General features: G+C 40.3%; 1 protein-coding gene across 9 annotated transcripts in view; it reads left to right on the forward strand.

Moving 5' to 3' along the window:
* The window catches only part of pknox2 (pbx/knotted 1 homeobox 2), a 533,394-nt gene that overhangs the window by 459,485 nt on the left and 51,452 nt on the right, over window positions 1-22,457 (forward strand). For 7 of the 9 annotated variants that reach the window (XM_063038519.1, XM_063038517.1, XM_063038520.1 and 4 more), the window contains 2 exons: window positions 129-179; window positions 13,176-13,298. The exons of 1 other annotated variant lie outside the window; for it this stretch is intronic. In XM_063038519.1, the coding sequence (XP_062894589.1) occupies window positions 129-179; window positions 13,176-13,298 (174 nt within the window). The remainder of the gene's footprint in view (window positions 1-128; window positions 180-13,175; window positions 13,299-22,457) is intronic. One more of the 9 variants, XM_063038525.1, reaches the window with a different exon arrangement.

The raw sequence follows: 22,457 nt of genomic DNA on the forward strand, positions 1-22,457 counted from the left end.
CGCCCTATCCATGCCAATGTACCATCCCCAATCTTGTACATTCTACCTTGTGTGTAATCGTACCAAATGGTGTGCAGCTAAGTGTCCAACTCGTATAAGCCTGTTAACTTTGCCCTTTCTTGTCACAGATATTTGGGAAGTGTTGCTGGAGTAGTCTTGGTACACACAGTGCACCATTGGTGAGTGAAGTTAACTTTGAAGGTGGTGGTGGATATGATGGATGCCAGTCAGCCAGGCTTTGTTTTGGATGGTTTTGCCCATCCTGAGAACTCTTAGTGCTGCTTTGACCCAGCTAAATGAAGAGAATTCTATTATAATCTTGATTTGCAGCTTGTGTTTAGTAGAAAGACCTTACAGAGTTGAGAGGTAAGCCACACACCACAGAACGACCTGGCCTCTGTAACCACTGTGTTTGCATCGCTGGTGACGTGACTTTAAATGCTCCACGTCGGAATTAACTCCCCCTTTAGCTTCCTCTGTTCTCAAGAAAATGCCCCCAGCCTGTCTATGCTTTCCTCCATAACTATAACTTTCCAGTCTCGGCAACATTCTTGCAAATCTCCTCTGCACCCATTCCAATCCAGTCACATCTTTATGGTGTTGTGAAGGTTACTCGCTACTTGTATTGGAGCTAAGAGGATTGGGCTTCAACAACAGCATTTGTCTTTGTGTTGATTGCTGTGACTTATTTCCACCTCAACACTAACTTTAGATCTGCTTGATGTCACATCCTGTCATGTTCTATCGTGGTATCAAGGGAATCCTTAGCCCCTCACTGCTGAAATTCAGTTCATTTTGTCCGTATATGGACCAAGGTTGTAATGAAGTCTGAACCAGAGTGGTCTCGGCAAAACCGAAACTGCCATCGGTGAGCAAGCCATTGATTAGTAAGTATTATTTGGTAAATCTAACTTGATAACATTACACCCAGGATTTTGATGCTGCACAAATTTTTCGGTTCTTAGAAAATGCCATTGTTGTAGTTGTACTGGACTAGCAGAACAGCTGGATCAAGAGTGGAAATGCTCAGCAGTGCAGCTGAGATTCTGTTCAACAATATTGTAGTGTCTATGGTGTCTATATTACTAGTTATTTGATTATGGCTGAAGTTATAACCAAAATCTGATTTTACTACACACACGCTCTTCTTCAAAGTAAACTGGATAGAAATCTCGATAAAGACGAGAAAATCTACAGATGCTGGAAATCTGAGCAACACACATAAAATGCTGGAGGAACTCTGCAGGCCAGGCAACATCAATGGAAAAGAGTAAACAGTCGCCGTTTTGGGCCAAGACCTAGATAATTTTCCTCTTTCTATCCAGCCCAGTGTCACTGAAAACAGTAACACCGTGACAACATAGAAGAAGGCTATGTGACCCATTTTGTTGATATTAGTCAAGAAAGAACTGTTCAGCCTAATCCAACTTTGCAGCACAAAGCCATAGAACATAGACATAGAACAATACAGCACAGTACAGACCCTTTAACCCTGTTAATCTACTCTAAAATCAATTTAGCCCTTCTCTCTGCATGACCCTCCATTTTTCTTTCATCCATGTACCTCTCTAGGGGTCTCTTCAATGTACCACTGTGCCTCTCATAATTTTAGTAACGTATCAGGTTTCCCTTTCGCCATTGGTACTCCAGGTAAAACAATCGAAGCTTGTCCAAATTCTCCTTATAGCTAATGCCCTCTCATTCAGGCAGCATCCAAGTAAACATCTTATGAACCAAATTCTCCATATCCTCCTTGCAATGGGGTGACCAGAACTACACACAATACTCCAATACAACTGCAACATATTCTGTTAAATGTCTTCTCCTAACTCCTGCAATATAACGGCATCTTTTCTATAGGCGCAGTGGTCAGAGCTAGACGCAGTAATTCAACTCATCTAGTCCACAGTTTTATCTAAAAAGTTAATTTTGTTTTCTCCTTCAACAGATGCAGCCTGACCTGCTGAATGTTTCCAGCAATTTCTATTTTTATTTCAGATTTCTACTGTTTGTAGTTTTTAAAAAATTTAATGGTGGATTTGCTTTGCTTTTGTATTCTATCACTTCGCTAATAAAGGTATCCAATAAGTCTTTTTAACCACCTTTTGATCTCTGAATCTTCAAACCTTCCCCATCTCTCCATCTAAGTTATTAGTATACATTGCAAGAAGCTAAGGATTGTGTATTGAGCCTTTTTGGAACTCGAGGTAATAGCCTTTCAGTCACTCTCAACAGTTTCTCTTTGCTTCCTATCACTGATACTGTTGAGGATCCATTTGTCACTTTGCCTGGATCCCACGTACTTTTACCTTTTTGTTAGGTAGCCTATCATTTAGGACCCTGTCTAAGGCCATGCTAAAACTGCAGTGGACTACCTCCAATACATTGCTCCCCTCAACCCTTCTTGCTAGGGCAGGAACAAATTGATTACGATTAGTAAGGTGCAACCGTAACATACCAGTGTTGACTTCCTTGAGTGATCTCTGCCTTTTAAATGAAGGCTTTTATTGTCCTTCAGAACTACTCCCCAATCATTTGCCCACTATCAAACCCAACTGGCCTGTTACTGTTTGTTTTCTCCTTTCCTTTGTAAACAACAGTACAAAATAGTAGTCCTCCAGCCCCTTTGCTAATCCTGTAGACAGGAAAGATTGAAAAATGAAAGTCAAAGCCTTTGCAGTTCTCTCCCTTGTTTCATTAAGCAGCTGGGGATCTATTTAATCTGGGTTTGGTGATTTATCCACTTTAAAAGGTGCTCAACCCTTCGTGTTTCCTTTTTTATTGTGTTTGTCCATTGAATATTTCACATTCTTCCTCTGTAACTATGATTTTGTCTTTATCTATTGTTATCCCAAAGTGTCTGAATCCCTGTAAATAAAATCAGCTAATTCAACAAATAAATGATCTTCTAGCCTATCTGGCTCAAAGAATTTATAGCAACTCTCTTGTGGTTAGGTAAAGATCACAGAATTCTTAGAAACTTATGTAACTGAAAATGTTATTTGGCTTAAGTATGGGTATAGATTAATCCTTTTTTTTTCCAAAATGCAATCTCTAGCCCTGTAGGATATCACTCTTCAAGTACTCATCCCATCATCTTTTAAATGTATTGAGGTTTCTGTCCCCAAAACCCTTGCAGGTATTGAGTTCCAGCCCTAATATTCTTTGGGACAAGAATATTTTCTTCAGCTTCTCTCTAATCTTCTACCAATTTATTTAACCTTGGCCTTTTGGCTATCAACCACTCCACCAAGGAAATGGGTCCTTCGTCTTCACTCAATCTCGGACCAATAACAAGCAAGAGAAAGTCTGCAGATGCTGGAAATCCAGACAACACACACAAAATGCTGGAGGAACTCAGCAGGTCAGCCAGCATCTATGGAAAAGAGTACAGTTGACATTTCCTCCAGCAGTTTGTGTGTGTTGCTAGGACCAATAATTTTGCATTCTTCGGATGAATATCCCCTCAGACTCCAGTCTAGACAATCCTTCATCGTTCCAAGAGCGCCTCCTTCTGTATCTGCTCTGCTAGATCCATGTGGTGAATTGCTGATAAACTGCCTGAAATAACATGTTGTCAGGTGTTTCATAAGCCAGGTATGGTTATTGAGCTGGAAAGGAGACAGTAGGGAATGAGATTAAAAGATTAGAAACCTTTTGAAGCTTGGTAATAATTTCCTTCTTTTATGTCAAAGGAGCCAATTTATTTTCAAATTTTCTTCTCCCGGACTAGCAATTGTGTTGATCAAGTTCATTGTCATCCACTTCAGCTACCACATTGTCAATAATTTTTTTCATGAACATTCATTCCTCGGCTCTCAGTGAGATGTAAACATAGATTCTGCAGATGCTGGAAATCTAGAACAACACACACAGAATGTTGGAGGAACTCAGCAGGTCAGGCAGCATCATATGGAAATGAATAAACATATAAATGAATGTTCTGATGAAGGGTCTCGGCACTAAATGTTGACTGTTTATTCATTTCCACAGATGATCTCTGATCTCTGACTTGAGACAGTAAGCAACGTTACTGACTCCTTTGATATTTTGCCCAGGCAAGCACTGAAACTGTGATGACCAGAAACAGCTGTTTGAATGAGACAGAAGTGGAAACAAACATATCCTTTGTTTAAATGTTTAAAAACACGAGAGCCTCTATGTATATATAGATAGTGGCTGTCTTGTGCTTTGGCCTTCCTTCTAAAATTACATGATCCATTGGATTGCAATGGGGCAGTGTCAAAATACCTTCTACCACTTCTGTGTTCAGTCCTAATCCATTGTTCCTGACTAAATAGATGAAGGTTGAATGTGGAAGTGGCAGAAGATTTTAACTAAGTGGTATGCCAATCATCGTGAACACTACCCACAAAGCAAAACACCTTTTCCAAAAGCTCCTTTCTGGAAAGCACTCTAGGGCTATTAAAACAAAAAAACTTCACACCATTTTAAAAGTTTCTTCCCCCGAGCAGATAATCTGATCAACTGTTCCAGTTAGCCCCAACCTCCCTACCTGCTACCTTTTACCTCAGTCACTGCACTGCACTGTAAACACTTAAACCACTGTTTATAATACTGTTTACACTGTAAATACATGCTGATATTTATGTATTTATGCATATTTTATTCCATATATATACTACTTCTAACAGTATTTTTATATTATAATTCTTAATGCTTTACAATTGTTGAATTTTTTTTGTTGCACACAAAACACATAAAAGCAAATTCCTGATATGTGTAAATGTAGTATATGGTGAATTAAGTTGATTGTTGATAACATTGATCCTTACACTAAATCCTCTTGAGAACTTCCACACACAAGTCAAGTCGTAGAATCGCGTGGCAAAGAAAGAGCCATCTTTGCCCGTTAGTCCTTTGAAACCTCTGCCCAGCTGTTTCCATTCCCCTTCTCTTTTCATAGGTCTGGACTTTGAGTTTTTCAGATATTTCCTTCAATATTGAACGCACATCCACCATGCCTTCAGGCAATGCAGTCCACATCAAAATAGCTCGCTGAATAAAAAATATTGCACTGTCATTTACACTTTAGTTCACTCCTAGTTTGAAGCCATGATGCCAGCTCTTGTTTGGTGTGCAGCTTGGGCCCACCTAATAATGTGATGCCAGTATAATGAACCTGAAATTCAGGATATGCCTAAAAGCAGGGTGTGTATGAAAGAATAAAGCTAAAGCTGCTTGACCTTGCCTGGAGGTTGATTGCTTTGTGGAGGGTTAGAAATTCCTGAGGAAATGAGTACCTCACATAAATGGTCTCCAAGATTTTTCATTTTCAGACATCACTTTGAACATTTTCAATGAGGCTGCAGTCTATTTCCCAAGGCTTTGGCACTCCTACTTCCAGTTTCAAGGAGATCCTTGATTTCCAATTAACACTCCAAGGCAAGGGAAATGGATGCAACTGGTTACGGAAAAGTTCAGCACGGTTGTCAGAAAAAATGTAGGGTGATTTATATCTGTAGCAGTCTCCAAGGGAAAGTAAAAAAGGCAAACGTTCTTGAATTATGCACTGAAATGCAATGTTGCGTAATAATAAGTTTTAAGTGAAACTATGAGCTGTGTAAAACAAATGGCTTTCTGGACCTTTGAATGTTTGTGACACTTATTAAGTGCAGCACATCATGTGGTACATCTACAAGAGGTCACTGGCTGAAATGATATACCTCTGGTTTAATGTGTGCTATATTTGTTACACAGTTTGTATGATTTTCACATTTGAAAATACCAAACCATTAACTTTTTTCTCTATGATTTTATTTCTATGCATCTCCCCCTAAGAGATGATTTAGCTCATTAATGCCTTTTCCTAAAATTGAGGCCCGAGGCTGTAGTTATTATGAAAATAAAATGAGCTCTCGCTTATAACTTAAGCAGTTGCTCTGGTGTTTCTTGCACCTTTCACGTTAAATTTTGCCTATCATCTAATCCTTTAATCTTTAACATATTTATTGTGTGCCAGTCTTTTGCCCTGTATCTCTTTTGATTCCCTTTGTATTTCTCAACCACTGCGGCCTCTACCACCACTGCTTCTCTCTCTGGCTTGGTGGAAGGCCAAGGTAAGTAAACAAAAAAAGTAATGAGACAGGTTTATAAGGCCATCAAAAACAAACCAAACATTGGTTCATTTTAGAAAAATAGAATTGAAAATGTAGGAAATTGAGGGAAGATTTGATAGAGCTATACAAAATTATGAGGAGTATAGACAGGTTAAATGCAAACAGGCTTTTTCCACTGTGGTTGGGTAAAAGTAGAGGTCATGGGTTAAGGGTTTAAGGGGAACATCAAGGGGAACTTCTTCACTCCGGGTGGAACGAGCTGCCATGGAAGTGGTGGATGCAGGTTCGATTTCAATATTTAAGGGAAATTTGGATAAGTATGTGGATGGGAGGGGTATGGAGGGAGATGGTCTGAGTGCAGGTCAATGGGACTAGGCAGATTAATAGTGCTGTAGTGTTCTGTGACTTTATAAAAAGAATTAAAGCAAATTATGATGTGCACAATCCAGTGAGGAAAAGAAAGCATAGTGAGAAATGAGGGAAAGGACACATATATGAATAATGCTTAGGCGTTGGTGGGCAAAGACCAGTTGGGTCAAATGGCTCATTTCTCTTCTTTACATACTACATAATCAAGGGAATTATAGAATCACTACGATACAGTAGGAAGCAATGTTTCCTATCGAGTATTTGAGGTTTTTTTTTGTAAAGTGATCTATGCAGTCCCAATCCTCACTCTTACCCTGTCTCATTTTCCCTCAAGTGTCTATCCAATTTCCTGAAATTGAGTCTCTTCCCTGAGCCTTGCAGGCAGGAAGTTTTAAATGTTAGCCACTCTTCACATGATAGATTTTCTTCACATTGTCCCCTATCTTTTTCCAAACACAGATTTGTTTTTCTAGGTTTTTTAACAATCTACTAATTGGAGTAGCTTCTCTCCTATCCTATTTAAATGCACCTTTAGAAATGTGCCATTTGTACACTGTCCTTAAGTCTTTCTGCTGAAACATATCACTTTGTAGTTCCTATAATCTATTTGCTACTTATTGAGCTGGCCTATTTGTAAACCCTTGCAGTCTGTTACCATCCCTCTTGATGTCCACCAAGTTCAGTGTCATTTGCATATTTGGAAATGTTACCTTGCACATACAGTTTGAAGTCATGAAATAGTGGTTCTCATACTGATGCCTATGCAACACCACTGTCTACATCCCTCCAACTGGATTAATGACCATTTGTCAAGTCTCTTCATTTTATCACAAAGGAAACGGTTTCTCATCCATGCTGTCACTGTTCCTTTTATTCCATAGGCCTCCATTTTATTAGCTAGTCTTTTTTAGTGGAGCATAGCCTGAAATTCCACATTGACAAATCTATAGAATTCCCTTTGTCAGCCTTCGTTATTAGTACACAAGAAAATTTGAGCAATGATAGGTCATCTGGTCAATCAATCCTGTCCTACCATTAAGTATGTTCATTACTGATCTGCCGCAGGCTTCAACTCATCTTCTGAGCCAGATCTCCATAGCTCTCAGTTCCGTAATCCTTCAATAATGTACCTAACTTCTCTTTAAATACCTCCAATGGTTATGCCAGGGATTCACACTCTCTGCAAAAAGAAAATTCTATGCGTCTCAGTTTTAAATAGTTATTCACTTATCTTGGAATCTTGCCCCTTGTCTTGGCCCCTTGGGCTCATGTAAGTTTCAATAAAATCACTTCCATTATTTTAAACTCCAAATGCAGGTCTAACTTTTAAATATTCATGACAGGACGACCCTCTCATTGCAGGAATTAACCTTGTGAATCTCTTCTATACTGCTGTCAGTGACTTTACTTAAATAAGGGAACCAAAACTGCGCAGTTCTCCATGTGAAACCTAGCTAATACATCATCGATATATCAGTCAGGGAAATCAAACACAATTTGCTTTCATCAAGTCTTCTCTGGCTGTGCCTTTTCAATTTTTCCCTGATTTACAAATATTCCAATCACCAAAGTTAAATTAACCAATCTGTATTACCTGGGCATGTTCTCGGAGTCCTCACCCAAGGCACGCTAGAGTGCATTGGCACCTCCCCAGTACCTAGGGAGAACTGAAGATTGTGTCAAGCTCTTCTGCGACCACCACACTCCTCTTAACAAGTTAATATTTCATCTGTAACATGTGACATTACTTTAAGCATTTTTGGACTTTCTAGAACCTCCAGTTCATCAGTTTCCAACCCATCTCTGCACCTACTGAAGTGCTGAAGCATTTTACTCCTTGCTGAAGACTGAAATAAAGTACCCATCCAAAAGTATGAAATACAGTGTACTGTAGCCGTGCCTTCTCTCTCAATATATAAATAGTCTTCTTGGTTCTCCCTCAGCTCATTACATCCAGCCTCGTTCTCAGTTATTGAGCGGTGGACATTTACATGGATTGTCTAGGAGCAGTTATTGGTGCCACATTACATTTTTATAATAGATTGCCATTCACTATAATATACAAACAAATTCAATGTGTATCTAATCTGACATTGTTCATCTGTCTTGGACAAAGTGTAACTGAAAAAATAGTTCAGATGCAGATAGGCTTTTCACTATTCTATACACACATTATTCAGTTAATTAAGTTATCTTTGCTATGCAGATCATAGAGCCATAGCACACAGAGGTAGCCCTTCAACCCACATGGCTGTGTTGTTATCACTCACCCACTATACCAATCCCATTTGCCAGTGCTTCATCCACAGCCTTTTATTCACGTGCTGGGTGGGCAAGGTACTTGCTGAATGTTGCGAGAGTACCTGTCTCCGCACCCAGTTCCGGGTTCTCACTACAAAACCATTTAAATGATATTTAATAGGAATTGATTGTATTATATTGTGTGTGTGCGCATGCGTGCGTGTGTGTGTGTGTGTGTGTGTGTGTGTGTGTGTGTGCACCATGTTCTCTCCACAGAATCATGGTAAAATTGATATTATGGTGCAATACTGGAAGAGCCTCTTGGCTTAATTTCTGAAGCTGACATTTGCCCTGGGATTTCTCCAGCACTTTAACACATTGATGGAATATCTTATAGTGTATTGTCATCATACTTGTGGAACTGGTGTGGGCATAATCAGAATCAGATTTTATATCACTGGCATATGTTCGTGAAATTTGTTACCTTTACGGCAGCAGTACATTGCAATACATGATAAGTAAATATAGAGAAAGCCAACTGAGTTACATTAAGCATATGTCTATTAAACTGTTAGGTTAAAATAAGTCGTGCAAAATAACAGAAATAAAAAAAGTAGTGAGGTAGTGCTCATGGGTTCAATGTACATTCAGGTATTGGATGACAGAGGGGAAGAAGCTATTCCTGAATCATTGAGTGTGTGCCTTCAGGCTTCCGTATCTCCTTCCCAATGGTAACAGTATGAAGAGGGCATGCCCCGAGTGGTGGGGGTCCTAAATAATGGACCCGCCTTCCTAAGGCACCGCTCCTTGGTTACTACGGAGGCTGGTACCCATGATATAGCTACATCGATATGTTGGGACCAGTTAGATACTCAGAGATATTGACACCCAGAAATTTAAAATTGCTCGCTATCTCCACTTCTGATCCTTCTAAGAGGATTGGTTTGAGTTCCCTAATCTTGCCCTTCCTGAAGTCCACAATCAGCTCTTTGGTCTTGCTGACGTTGAGTGCGAAGTTATTGCTGTGCCACCACTCAACTGGTATATCATCACCATCTGAAATTCTGCCAACAATGGTTCATCAGCAAATTTATAGATGCCTAGCCACACAGTCATGGGGGTAGAGAGAGTAGAGCAGTGGGCTAAGCACACATTCCTGTGCAGTGCCAGTGTTAATTGTCAGCGAGGTGGAGATGTTAATTAAATGAATAGCAGACTAGACTATTTTGTAGGTAATAGTTAGGGGAGAAATGCTGACTGTAAAATTGGGCATATCTTCTCCTTAAAGTGTGTTGTTGATAACTTTGGATCTCTCTAAAAATTAAGATGGGGTTTGACTTTAGGATCTCAATTAATATCTGTCCTGTCTTTAGTATTTACACCAGTAATGTTGCAGTGAGACAAAAGAGATGTTGCTGTACATGCATCCATTGATAATCAGGTTTATTATCACTGACATACGATAGTAATGAGAGGATGGTGAGGGTCCTTGATAATGGATGCCACCTTTCTGAGGTACCAGCTTTTGAAGATGTCCTTGATGGTGAGGAGGCTCATGCCTATGATAGAATTGCTCAGTCTAGAACACCTTGAAGCCTCTTATGATCCTGTGCAGTGGCTCCTCCATGCTAGACAGTGATTTGACCAGTCGGAATGGCCTTCACTGTACATCTGTAGGTTGTGAGAGAATAGCATGAGAATAATTTTGATGCTTCTAAACAGTGCAGTGATGCATTGAACAGTAGAGATCACCTGATCCGCATTAGCTCAGTTGAAAATTATGTTCTTATTCAAATGTGTTATAGAACTGTCAATGCTGTTTTGATTGTTTCCACATTCAATGGAAAAGTTGGCTAATCTAAACTTGGATGCTCAAGGTAAAAACAGTGATTTGTATCCTGAAGTTAATCAGCATTTTGGAAAACAGAAGGAAATACATTGAGGAAAAGGCAGAGGAATAATGGCAGGAAAGCGTGATTCGAAGGAAAGTTCTTGTCTGTGTTCCATACGATGGACAGATGCAATGTTACCCACTTACTGAAAATTCACCTTTGTTTTTGGACCTAAGTGAGACAAGACATTTGAGAAAGCAATGTTTAATAAATTATCCTCTCCTGAAGGTGCTTGCATTGCTCAGTTCAGTTCAATCGTTCCCCCAAGTATGAAGTGAGATGTATGAAGCTGAAGATGTTACACTGAACATTTACAGGAAAATATAACCCTCAACATGGCATAAAACCACTCATTCATGATCTGTAACTACAATCTAACACCCACACTCCCATTAAAAAGAGATGTTTGAATGCCTGTTGGTGAACTTCTTACCACTTTCAAGACCTCCATTGTCCAAGCATCCATCCCCTCCATATCCATGGTACCTCCATTACTCCATTCTTGTCTACATACTAACAGCTGGCAGCTCCTCAAATTGTTTGGCTTCCCCATGAATTGAAAATAGTTAGATCGGATGCCACAATTAAAAGCAGCAGAACTTCCAGTGAGCTTGTTCTTCTGAGTTCTCATATTATGTAATCTCTCCCACCATGTTTCCTTTGTGCCTCACAGATATTAGAGCTGCAGTTTCAGCAGGAAAGGTCACCGTGCAATTCTTTTTCCATTTGACCTTTGACATCTGCATGGCATTTTAATGTAATATTATCACTGGCTGAAAATGCCAACTCAGGCAGACAAGGGATAGACCCTGGGACCTTCACATTCTGTAGCTCTGTATTTTCAGTATTCATACCTCACTCATTGAAGGAGCTATTTTCATTATTTTTAATTCACACAGATGAATCTGGAGTGACAATGAAGGTCTTTATTGTAAATTATTGTGATGGTTGAGTGGATCTTTTCAATGCAACACAGAGCTCTGCTACTGTGTTCCTGTTCCAGTAAAATCAAACAGCTTCCAAGGAATTTTCCTCTGGCTTCAGGTGATGCAGCCAATAGGCCTGTGTTTCCCTATCCCCATGGTAACTGTCATGCCTCTGTTGCTTCTAACAACCCTTTTTCTTCAGGAAGTTGGAGTCATGGTGTCAGAAGAGATTAAAATTGCCCACATGTACATTATTAGAAATGATGTTTTAAATTTTGTCCTTGTACCATCACTGTGCGACTTTAAGATTTGATCTCATTGTAGCGAGTATGTGTGAGGTACACTGATTTGTATGATTGTGTGAAGCTGTGTTTCATAGCTGCTGATATTTATTGCACACAGATTACTGTTAGTTTATATTTCTTGTGAATTTCATGCCTACCGTGCATGGAATGTTAGCTGGAGGAAACTGAATCCTTTCCCATTTCCAGCTCCCATTGTCAGTATCAGGCACTGGCAGGTCTGGCATAATACAGTTGACTGCAGCATAACATTCTCGCCCTACCTCAGAGGAACACCAGGCACTATTCCAGTGTATTTCACAAGGGATCTACAAGGCCGCCAACTCTTTTTGGACATATCTAGGCTGCCGTACTCTTCCCCCTAACTCTGAACACCGCATCCTCACCCTTAGCCATCTGACAAACCCATCTTAGCAGTCCTTAAAGCAAATGGAAGTTAATGGTGTGACAATAGCACAAGATGCTGGAAACACTCAGCAGGTCTGGCCGTATCGGTGGAAAGACAAACAGCTAATGGTTCAGATCAAAGACCCTTCATCAGAACTGATTGCCCTTGAGGAAGTGGTCATGAATTGTTGCCTCGGTCCTGCAGGGGAAGATATTCCAGTGTTACTGGGGAAGGGCTTGCAGCATTTAGACCCAGTGATGATAAAGGGGTGGCCACATGATCCTGGGGAGAAACCTGCAGGCAATAGGTAAACCTGTAGGCAGTTTGCACATTCTCGCCGTGACTGCGTGCGTTTCCTCTGACATGCGGGGTAGGGTTGTACATACAGAATGCTGAAGGAACTCTGGATTTCCAGCATCTACAAAAACCTGTTGTGTTTCAGGTTAGGGTTAATAAATTGTGTTAGTGCCGGAACCATGGGGGATACTTGTGGGCTGCCCCCAGCATAATCCTCGGACTGTGTTGGTCATCAATGCAAAACAAGTGCATTTCACTGTATGTTCGATGTACATGTTTCAAATAAAGCTAATCTTCAAAGATTAGAATCTCTCATTGTTATGCTTGCTGCCTTGGACTACTTGGTGTAGTTCGTGGGTTTGTTAGAGGCTTTAGAGTAGCTGCTGAAAAGGAACAGCAGTGCTATTTGTAGATGGGATACTCCTGTTAAACTTCCTGAGAGATGTTGGAGCTACACTCATCCAGGCAAATCTAGAGACAAAACTGGGCATGAAACTGGTAACTTTGGGTGGAAGGGTCAAAGCCTGTAGTCTTAACACTTGCCAGACCTGACCTAGCTGCTGATGCAAAATAGGAGGACAATCAAATGCAATGCTGGATGAGATCAACTAAGAAAGGAGTGGCGTTTGTGAAAGAAGCATTTCCTCAACAGAACCTTTGTGTTCTCTCTGTAAAACTAGGTGAACCTGGAGCTGACCTCTCTCCTACAGGATGGGGAAGACAAGAAGTCAAAGAGTAAACGTGGAGTCCTGCCCAAACATGCCACAAACATCATGCGGTCCTGGCTTTTCCAGCATCTTGTGGTGAGTCAGCAAAGTTGCTGTTGGGTGAGGATGGCCACAGTCCTCATATCGTCAATGACAGTGCTCAATTTGGATTATTATATTTGTGACTTGCCTGATTAGAATTATAGAGTTGCACAGCACAGAAGTGAGCTCTTCAACACACCACAACCATACCAAACTTTTTGCCCGTTTACACCCGTCTCATTTGCCTGCGTCAGGCCTTTCTATGCACGGTCTATTCAAGTACCTGTTTAAATATCTCCTAAATGTAATGATTGTGCCCGATTCCACCATCTCCTGTGGCAGCAAGATCCATAATACCCACAATGCACACGTAGTGGAAAAACCAAACCAAAACCATTGCTGCTGCTTGCAACAGTATGACACGCCCCCCAGCTCCAAAAGTCAAGTTGCCTTTATAAGCAATTAGCAAACATACAATCTTGAAGTGATAAAACTTAAGTATACCCAAGGGTAGGCTAAACGTTATTGCGTGGTCAGCAAAAGTACAACATCTGCCAGTCCCTAGCTACAAACTGCAATGAACAAAGCATGAATACGTGACTTATTCCCTTCACCTTTACCACGTCCCTACTCATGTGACTAGTTACCGTAAACATTATAAATCCACAACAGAGAATACAAAGCAGATAGAGAACAGATACATGGCTCCTACATTCCAGCCCCCTAATTATTATACTAGAATAATTACAACTACTTGCTACCAAGATGCAGGAAACATGAAATCTCATTGTTTACACAAAATGTCCTCTTTTGGTAAGCAGTCTATCCTGGATTGTCACAAACACAAGAAAAACTGCAGATGCTGAAGATCTAAAGCAACACACACAGGCTGCTGGAGGATAAAAAAAAAACTCAGCAGGTCAGGCAGCATCAATGGAAAAGAGTAAACGGTTAACCTTTCAGGCTGAGCCCATTCACCAGTCCTGATGAAGGGTCTCGGCCCAAAATGTCGACTGTCTACTCTTTTCCATAGATGCTGCCTGGCCTGCTGAGTTCCTCCAACATTTTGTGTGTATACATCCTGGATTATGATCTTCTCCTGACAAACCAGGTTATTCCTCTTGCCTGCATTCAGGAAAACCTGTGCTGATTTGCTGCTGCCAAAGCTCATCCAAGTTCGAATCTGAATTCTTGTTAATTGTCCAGCTCTGGCCGAGTGTAGTCTCTTCCCCCACCACGGTCTCCTTCATGATCCATTAACAGTCCAACCCAGCATTGTTCTGATTGCATACGGTCCATCATTAACACTGTGATTCACTTGCAATGGCTCCAATGCCTTAAGCATATTTGCCCCTATCAACAGCTCAATTTCTGTCAAAAGAATATGCTTCAGGAGAGACCATTCCTGAAAACCTCTCTGAAGAGGAATGTTCCCTTTGTGGAAAGGTGTACATTCTTGTGTATACATGTTAAGCAGTTCACAATAGTTTTCACTATCTAGGCCAGCCACTTCCAATCCTGAAACAATGAAGCTACTCACAGTCTTCTCTTGACTCATGGTGTGTAAGAGAATGTGTGTTCTTTTTCCTGTCAGTTGGAGTTTATTTAAGAGGCTCACTGTACAGAACATCTGTATTTCCTTAATCTAGGAAAACATAAGTAACCACTGTCTTGTTACTCTCTTTGACGTCACCTGAACTGAAGTTGTAGGAGGTTTACAATCGTGATCACCCACCCCTGTAAGGCCATTAGGTACCAAGGCAGTACTCTATGTGTTTGCTTCATTCACAACTTCTTTTGTATCTACACTGTCTTCATCAGTTCCAGGCTCAGTTGTTGCTTCACTTTCCACAGTAGCCACAATAGTGGCAAAGTTGCTTCCTTTAGCTTAAGACTGCATTTGTGGCTTAGTTTTATTTACACCTTTGCTTACTGCCAGTGATGTAGCATACATTCCCAAACACTGGGTGTGTAGCCATCTTTACTTGCCTTTCAATAAAATCAGCAATGTCAGTAAAAGTAATCTTACCGTTGTGCCTTTCTCGCAGTTTATAGACCGCTGATCTCCACTTTTTCCAAAGTTCATTGGGCAATTTGTTTACAACAATCCTTATATTAGCAGGCATGTCCAACTCACACATGTCTTGCACATACTCCAGGACACTGCAACAGGCTTTAAGAAAAAGACTGTAATCTAGAAGAGCTTTCATGTCTTCTGATTTGATATGTGGCCAAGAAAGAGCTTTTTCCATGTGGGCTGTAGCAATTTTGTGCTCATCACTGAAATGTTCCTGTAGTAAAGCTTGGGCCTTTGGATATCCTTTCTCCACGGGCAACTTTTGACAAGCTCTCTCGGGTAACCTTCAGTGAACTGCTTGAGAAAAGAGAGATGGTCACCATAATCATTAGTCTTGCTATTCTTGAAAACCCTCATAAATGAATGAAACTACAATGGAGCACCATTGAAGATTTGAATCTCTCTTTTAGGCAGAGATGCAATGCGTTGTTGTTGCATCACTAAGCTTGTTATTTCCTTCTGTGTCCTTATGGCCTCCAGCACAGCATTTAGACCTTTATCACTTGAAACTCGAGTGTCATCATACTGTAAATCAATATCCTCAGAAACACCTTCTGCTGTTGGTGATGGCATAGACTGCAAATAAGCTACACCTTAGGGTTCAAACTTGTGGCTTATAGACATATGTTCCTCAAATGTATCCACATTGACATTAGGTATGCTGGATTTTCTCTGTGCCATGTCAAAATAGGAACTCTCACCATGGAACTACCCTGCTGGAGCACGTTTAACACTCACAGCACTTGCAGCCTTTAACACTTTAACTCTGGCCATCTTGGCTGCAATTTCCTGCAACTTAAGCTGCTCCATCTTCCTTCAAAGTTGCTCTTCCATCTGTTCCTGTTTTTTTTTTCAAAGCTCTTCCTGGCTTCTTCGAAGCTGTTCCATCTTTTCTTCCTGGTTTCTTTGAAGCTGTTCTTCATCTCTTCAAAGCTGTTCCGCTTGTTCTTCCAATGCACGTTTATCCCTCAACACCTGTTGTCTTGTGTATAACTCAGCTCCATTCTACTGTGTACCAATGAGGTATTAGGTGCACAGAACACTCTACTAGTAAAAAAATCTGCTACATGCACATTAGATGCACTGTTTTCAGATTTATACTTAGTCACAGTCTGTTCTGTGGCTTTATAAATATTTTCAATTCCTCCAGCAATCTGACCTTCAATATTGCATATTTGTTTAATTTCTCTCTTAGTCCTGACTTCAAGGTCACTGCTTCCAGCTTGACTCATATTGTTTTCCAAGTGCACTAACCAGACAAAGCAACGGCAGATTCAATTAAGCTGTTCACAGTGGAAGTATTTCAATTCAGCATTTCAACAGAACCAAGGGTTGAACTACTCAAGCAAGCACCACCATACAGCTTTCAGTTCCCAATTGGACTGGCAGCGCTGACTGTTCAAAACTGTGTTTCAAACTCAAACACACAGCATGAACCAACAATATGTCATTGCTTGCCACAAGCTGCTCCAGGCTTTGGTGCTCCAAATTCCATGGACTTGTCCAAATACCCATACTTGTTTGGTACAGTATACCTGTTGAAAACTTTTGCTGACAGAATGTAGCGGCAAAACCAAGCCAAACCAAAACAATTGCAGCTGCCTGCCACCCTACAGATTTGTTATACTAGCATGACATGCCCCCAGCTCCAGTGAATGCTCCAAAAGTCAAATCCTTTGTTTGATCCTTTATCAGCAATTAGCAAACATACAATCTCGAAGCGATGAAACTTAAGCATACTCAAGGGAGGAAAAGATACAACATCTGCTGGTCCCAAGCTACAAACTGCAATGAACAAAGCACGAATACATGACTTATTCTGGCTTTTACCACACCCCCACCCATGTGACTAGTTACCAAAATAAACACAGCAAACGCAGAACACAAGGCAGATAGGGAACAGATGCATGGCTCCTACAGCACATAACTGCAGTCTAACTAGTCTTTTATAAAGCTACAACAGAACATCCCAGCTTTAATATTCCATGCCCAGGAAACCTCCTGCTCCTCTCTGTGTGAGGAGAAAATAAAATGTACCCTCAAATCCAATGTACCTTGACCTCACAATCTACCTCTTGCACTATATTTTCTACCTCGTTCTAGCTCAGTACACTGTGTAGTGATTTGATCTGTATAAACGGTTTGCTGTTCACTGAATCTTGGTACATGTGACAATAATAAACCAATTCCAGTTTCAGTGCCATTACCAATTTAAAATTCCTTCCTCTCACCTTAAACCCATGTCCTCTTGTTTTTCTTCTACCATGGGAGAAAGATTCCGACTATCTGATCTATGCCTCTTGATTTTATATACTGTAAGTCTGTCATTCTTTTCACTCCATGGAAAACAAGCCCATCCTCTGCAATTTTTGCCCATAGCTAAAGCACTTTATGCAAATATTTTTATTTTACAGTCACAACTTTCTAAACCCTGACCTGTTCGTACAAATTGCTAGGAAGTAGCAAATTTCTGTCTATATCTACTTATTCTGAAAATTATTATGACAGTACTATGAGTGGGAAGTGAATTAGTATTCTATGTTAAACTTTTTATTACCTTTATTAGAAGTAATTAATAATGAACTATTTCCATACCAACCAACAAAATGAATATTGTACTTTGGGTCAAACCTGATGTTCCAGAGTTCAACAAAATGAGTTATTTTCTGTATGATTATGAAGAAATGAATAGCTCAGGGATTCACACTGTTAGCTAGTGAAGGGGCTGTATTATCTTCCAACTACAACCTTGCAAATGCAGAGTTACAAAATCACTCTGCATAACTGTAGTATGCTGGATTTCACCTACTTTAACTGGCAGACTCTGGGAGCACCTGAACATAGCTGGTCAGTTGCCACTGGCTTTGTGTTAGATATCTGCAGATTCCCCAGCAAGTACCATAGCTTGGGAAATCTTGTCCATTGAGCCATTCCAGGGTTAACCAGGCCTATTGCTTTTACGGAAAGAAACTGCCGCAGGGAAAACTGTAAGAAGTTAATTTCATTTTCATTTTATTGAGTTGATTTAAATTAATTGTTTTAATGCCTTTTGTTAGTAGTTTACTGTTTAAAATGCTTTATGCGTTTTATTTTTTAATTATTTTGTGACATACAGTACACAAGCATTCAGTTTAAATGATAGCTTTGACAATTGCCATAGTCAAAGAAAGCGAGAGTGGAAAATGTCATTTGTGCTGTGCTGGAGCTCCTGATCAACTGGAAGCCAGTTTCCCTGCAGGAGACTGTACGCTGGAACCCACTACAAGAAAGAATAGGCTCCAAGGCAGACAACAACTGAGGAGTACTTTGCAGCTCAGTCTGCAAAAAAATGTTCCTCCCTTTCTAACTATACAACGAATTATTCAGGAAGTTCCATAACCCTTTATAAATATATTAAATAAATGAGATCTTGCTTGCATTATTTGTAAGTAGTTTATTGCTGTGTTGGATGTGAGACATCTCTCTGCTAGCTTGTAAACCAAGCTGGGCACCACATAGTTATAAATATTGATTTGGTACAAATACAGTGATAACTTTTCCTCCCTCACCTCATACTGTGAAGTTTCAACACAAAGATGTGGTCATATTGAGCACCAGTGTGTAACATATGTTGACTTTGTTTGGAACTTTAAGAGGAAGAAACTGATCAGAAAACTGTTGAGAGGAAGGTTAAAGTAAGTATTTTTTGCATAGAAGATAACGGGAGTGTAAACGATTTTGCAGATGTATTGAGCTGGTTGATAAATGGAAATGTTGAGAATTAACAAGGCACTATTGCCAACCTTTGTGAGCACTAAATGGTCCATGTGTGGAATTTTGGGCTAAGGTGGCTGTTTTTACAGTTGGAGCATTCTGTTGATATGATTTGCAGAGGTACACATACTGTACCAAATGTACCCATTTGAGTCATATGAGATACTTATTTACTAATGCAGTTCAAAATTCTGGGTTTCAGTCCACTTGGAGACCTAAAAATGTGTAGATTTCTTGGAGGATGTAACCAGTTTGGGTTTTAGTATGACTGCAAGATACAGAGCGAACAGCTTCATTCAAAATGTTTACAGTTTCTCTTAATCTGACTCATCAATATCTAAATTCCATTGATTCTTCCATCTAATGTCACGATGCACAATATATGGCTTGTGGGCTGAATCCAGCCCATGATACATTTCTGTCTGGTCCACCCTGGTGAACAGCAGGCTGCTGTCATTCACTGACCCATACCTGTACTGACCCGTCCTACCTTCTGGATGGGCTGCAACATGATTGGCTGGCATTGCTCTTTGTGATAGGGAAAGACCAACTGTAACCCACCAGCCGGTCTGTGAAGCTGGATTTAATCAGGGAGGCTCTGTGGAGCTTTGTTAGCTGGTTCAGGCATGCCCCCAGGCAGATCCGTTTGATAGCAAATCTCTGAGTGTCTCGGAGCATTGCTGACGTCTACAAATACAGAAAAAAATAATGAAAAACTGTATAAAATCCATTTAAAATAAATTTTAGGAGATAAATGTTTAATAATAACCATTAGAAACAACAGATTTCTTTAGTTTTAACTCAATTCAAAAATTGTGAGCATCCTCAGAATGGACTTTCAGCACTGGGTCTGACCGTGTGTATGTTTAGCATGAAAAATATTCCCTGGGAAACTGCAGGAAGTTCCCACTCTATTACTGGAGTCCATAGGGAATCCCACATTGGAACATAGTATGCGTGGCAGTGGGCAAGGACCTCGCAGCAAATTCATGACTTTGCCATTCTTGTGAGTGACATTCTATAGAGCTTAAGATTGTTAACCAAGTTCGGGGCACACAAAATCTGTGCATCTCTAGTCTAATAAATATTTAATCATTGGTTAAAGGATAGTCGTTCTGCTGCAGCTTGTGTGATCGCTGTTTTGTGTCATTTTATAATACTCTCTTTTGAGGGGACAATGTTGAAGATACATCACGATTTGTTCCACGCTGATAAAATTTCATGCCTGCAAGTGGTTATTTCCCTGCATCATGGCGTGTATGAGCAGTACTTTTATCCCAAAATAGCGGAAAACATAGCTGCCTTGAAATTCATCTCTGGTTGTATGCTGTATTCTGCCTGCAGTTTCAATGGAGTTGGCAGTGTCACTGCATGATGGTATATATGGCGTTGCCAACCTGAGAAATACCTGTTAATTAGTATCTCTGAAAAGTTGATTGTATTACAGTGTAAAATTAAAAATCAGCATTTTAACCTTTGGTTTTTCTTCCTCTGGCTGAGTTCTCTTCCAGGACATAAAATTACTTAATTAGAAACTGGTACAGCACAGAAAAAGCTCAATCAGCCTATTGTGTCTCCACAAGCTTTTCTGCATGTCAATTGTGATCGAGTGAGCCACAAACAAACTGGAGCTGCAGATACAACAGCCTTTGTTCAGTACATGCAGGGGTTCAGGAGCAGACCTGGTAGAAGACTCTTTCCCGGGAGAATACCTCAACAGAAACTCTGAGCTCAAAGTATATGGAGTTTTTATGGTCCTTAAGCACAAAGATAACACCAGGCAATTAAATAAAGTTTCTATAGTTGCAATTGCACAGTTTAGTTTAACATTTTGGGTGTGTATAAATGGCTACACAGCTAACTATTTACATTGGGAGGATTTCTCAATTGACAAGAACATGCCTGCATATTCGAGTACCTTTGTTGGGAATTCAGACACCCAGAACAGCCTTTTATCATTGCACTGAGAGAAGGGCTCTCTCTGCAGACAATGTGTGTATTCATGCAGCTTGCGTTGTCCTTGATTGAAGATTGGTTTCTCATTTGTATTAATGGCTGCTATCCACATAACTCCTGATTAAAATTGACATTCAACCTCTAACAAGCCCATAGTCTGATATTGCCCTTTCTAATATTTCTTGTAATTCCTTTAATGGTCGAAATCAAGCTGACTGACAGCTGGCGTTTTGATATGGGACTGCCTGCTGTTACTTGGCTCAGTTGAATTTGGGCTTGTTACTTTAGCAAACCGAAACTTGGAAATTGGATGCCAGAGATTCTGACCGACAGCTCCACCTGTGGACTTGCCACTGAGCCCTGCTGCAGAGCAGAGGGGCTGGATGCGTTTGCATCTACACCCTCAGTCTATTAGAGGCAAGAAGGATGTTAGGAAAGGTTATTGTGTTAGGCATTTCATCACTTTAAAATTTACATCTCTCTAAGCTGTTTTTATAGGCCTCTGGTTGTAAAAGATGTTTAAAAACAATTAAAAAATCTTTGGTATTTACCTCCTGGGTGCAGAGGGTTAGGTTGCTCACCTGTTTGCATCTAAAAAAGCCAGTGTGGGTGGGCAAGGATCAAGAGCAGCAAGTTCCTGGCAGCGGCTGCTTCCAGCAGTACCTGGAGCAACAGGAAATCTGCTGGAGGAGCTGCATGTGTCTCCAACACGACCTACCCTATTGCTTTTCCTTTTCAAGGGAGAATCTGATTCAGCTTGGAAGGAATTTATAACAACATTTTCAATATTCTTTTGTGTAAAGACTTGCTATTTTTCCTACTGCATACTCCTTTCGTTCTTTACTGAGGAGAAAATTTAATGGGATATTGGCTACTTAAGCACTGTGCCCACTGATGGTGTATTTCATAAGTTAACGACGGACCAGGAAGAAGTTGCAGCATTCATTTGTTCTCGAGATTCCTCAGTTTTTCATAGGCTAAAATGTATTATGTACAGAGAATTCAAGTTATTTGATAAATCAACTGCTATAGACATAAATGGTGAACAAGGGGATATCTTAGTTGCTGGTCATACATTATTAAGATCAGTCTCAGAACATGAGTGCTTCTAATTTTTGTGAACTTGGAAATTTACATATCATGGTACAGAGAGAATGGATAATGGGCAGACTGCAATGTAGAAATCTAAGATTGGCCAAATAACCTTTCCCATTCATATAATTTTGTGAATTATGGAGGAATATAGGGAATTCCTTGTTTACCATTAACTAATGTCATTCTTGTTCACTCTTTTCGATCCTCTTAATTGTTCTTTGAACTGTGAGATAGATTGAGATGTTCATGGAGAGTACTTGTCAGAGGTTCATCGCTGTGGTGCAACAGTCTAGCTGTGGCCTCTGATACCATCAATTCTGCGAAGTGCAGGG

This window comes from Mobula hypostoma, chromosome X2 (assembly GCF_963921235.1).
Source record: "Mobula hypostoma chromosome X2, sMobHyp1.1, whole genome shotgun sequence".
NCBI classification, from domain to species: domain Eukaryota; kingdom Metazoa; phylum Chordata; class Chondrichthyes; order Myliobatiformes; family Myliobatidae; genus Mobula; species Mobula hypostoma.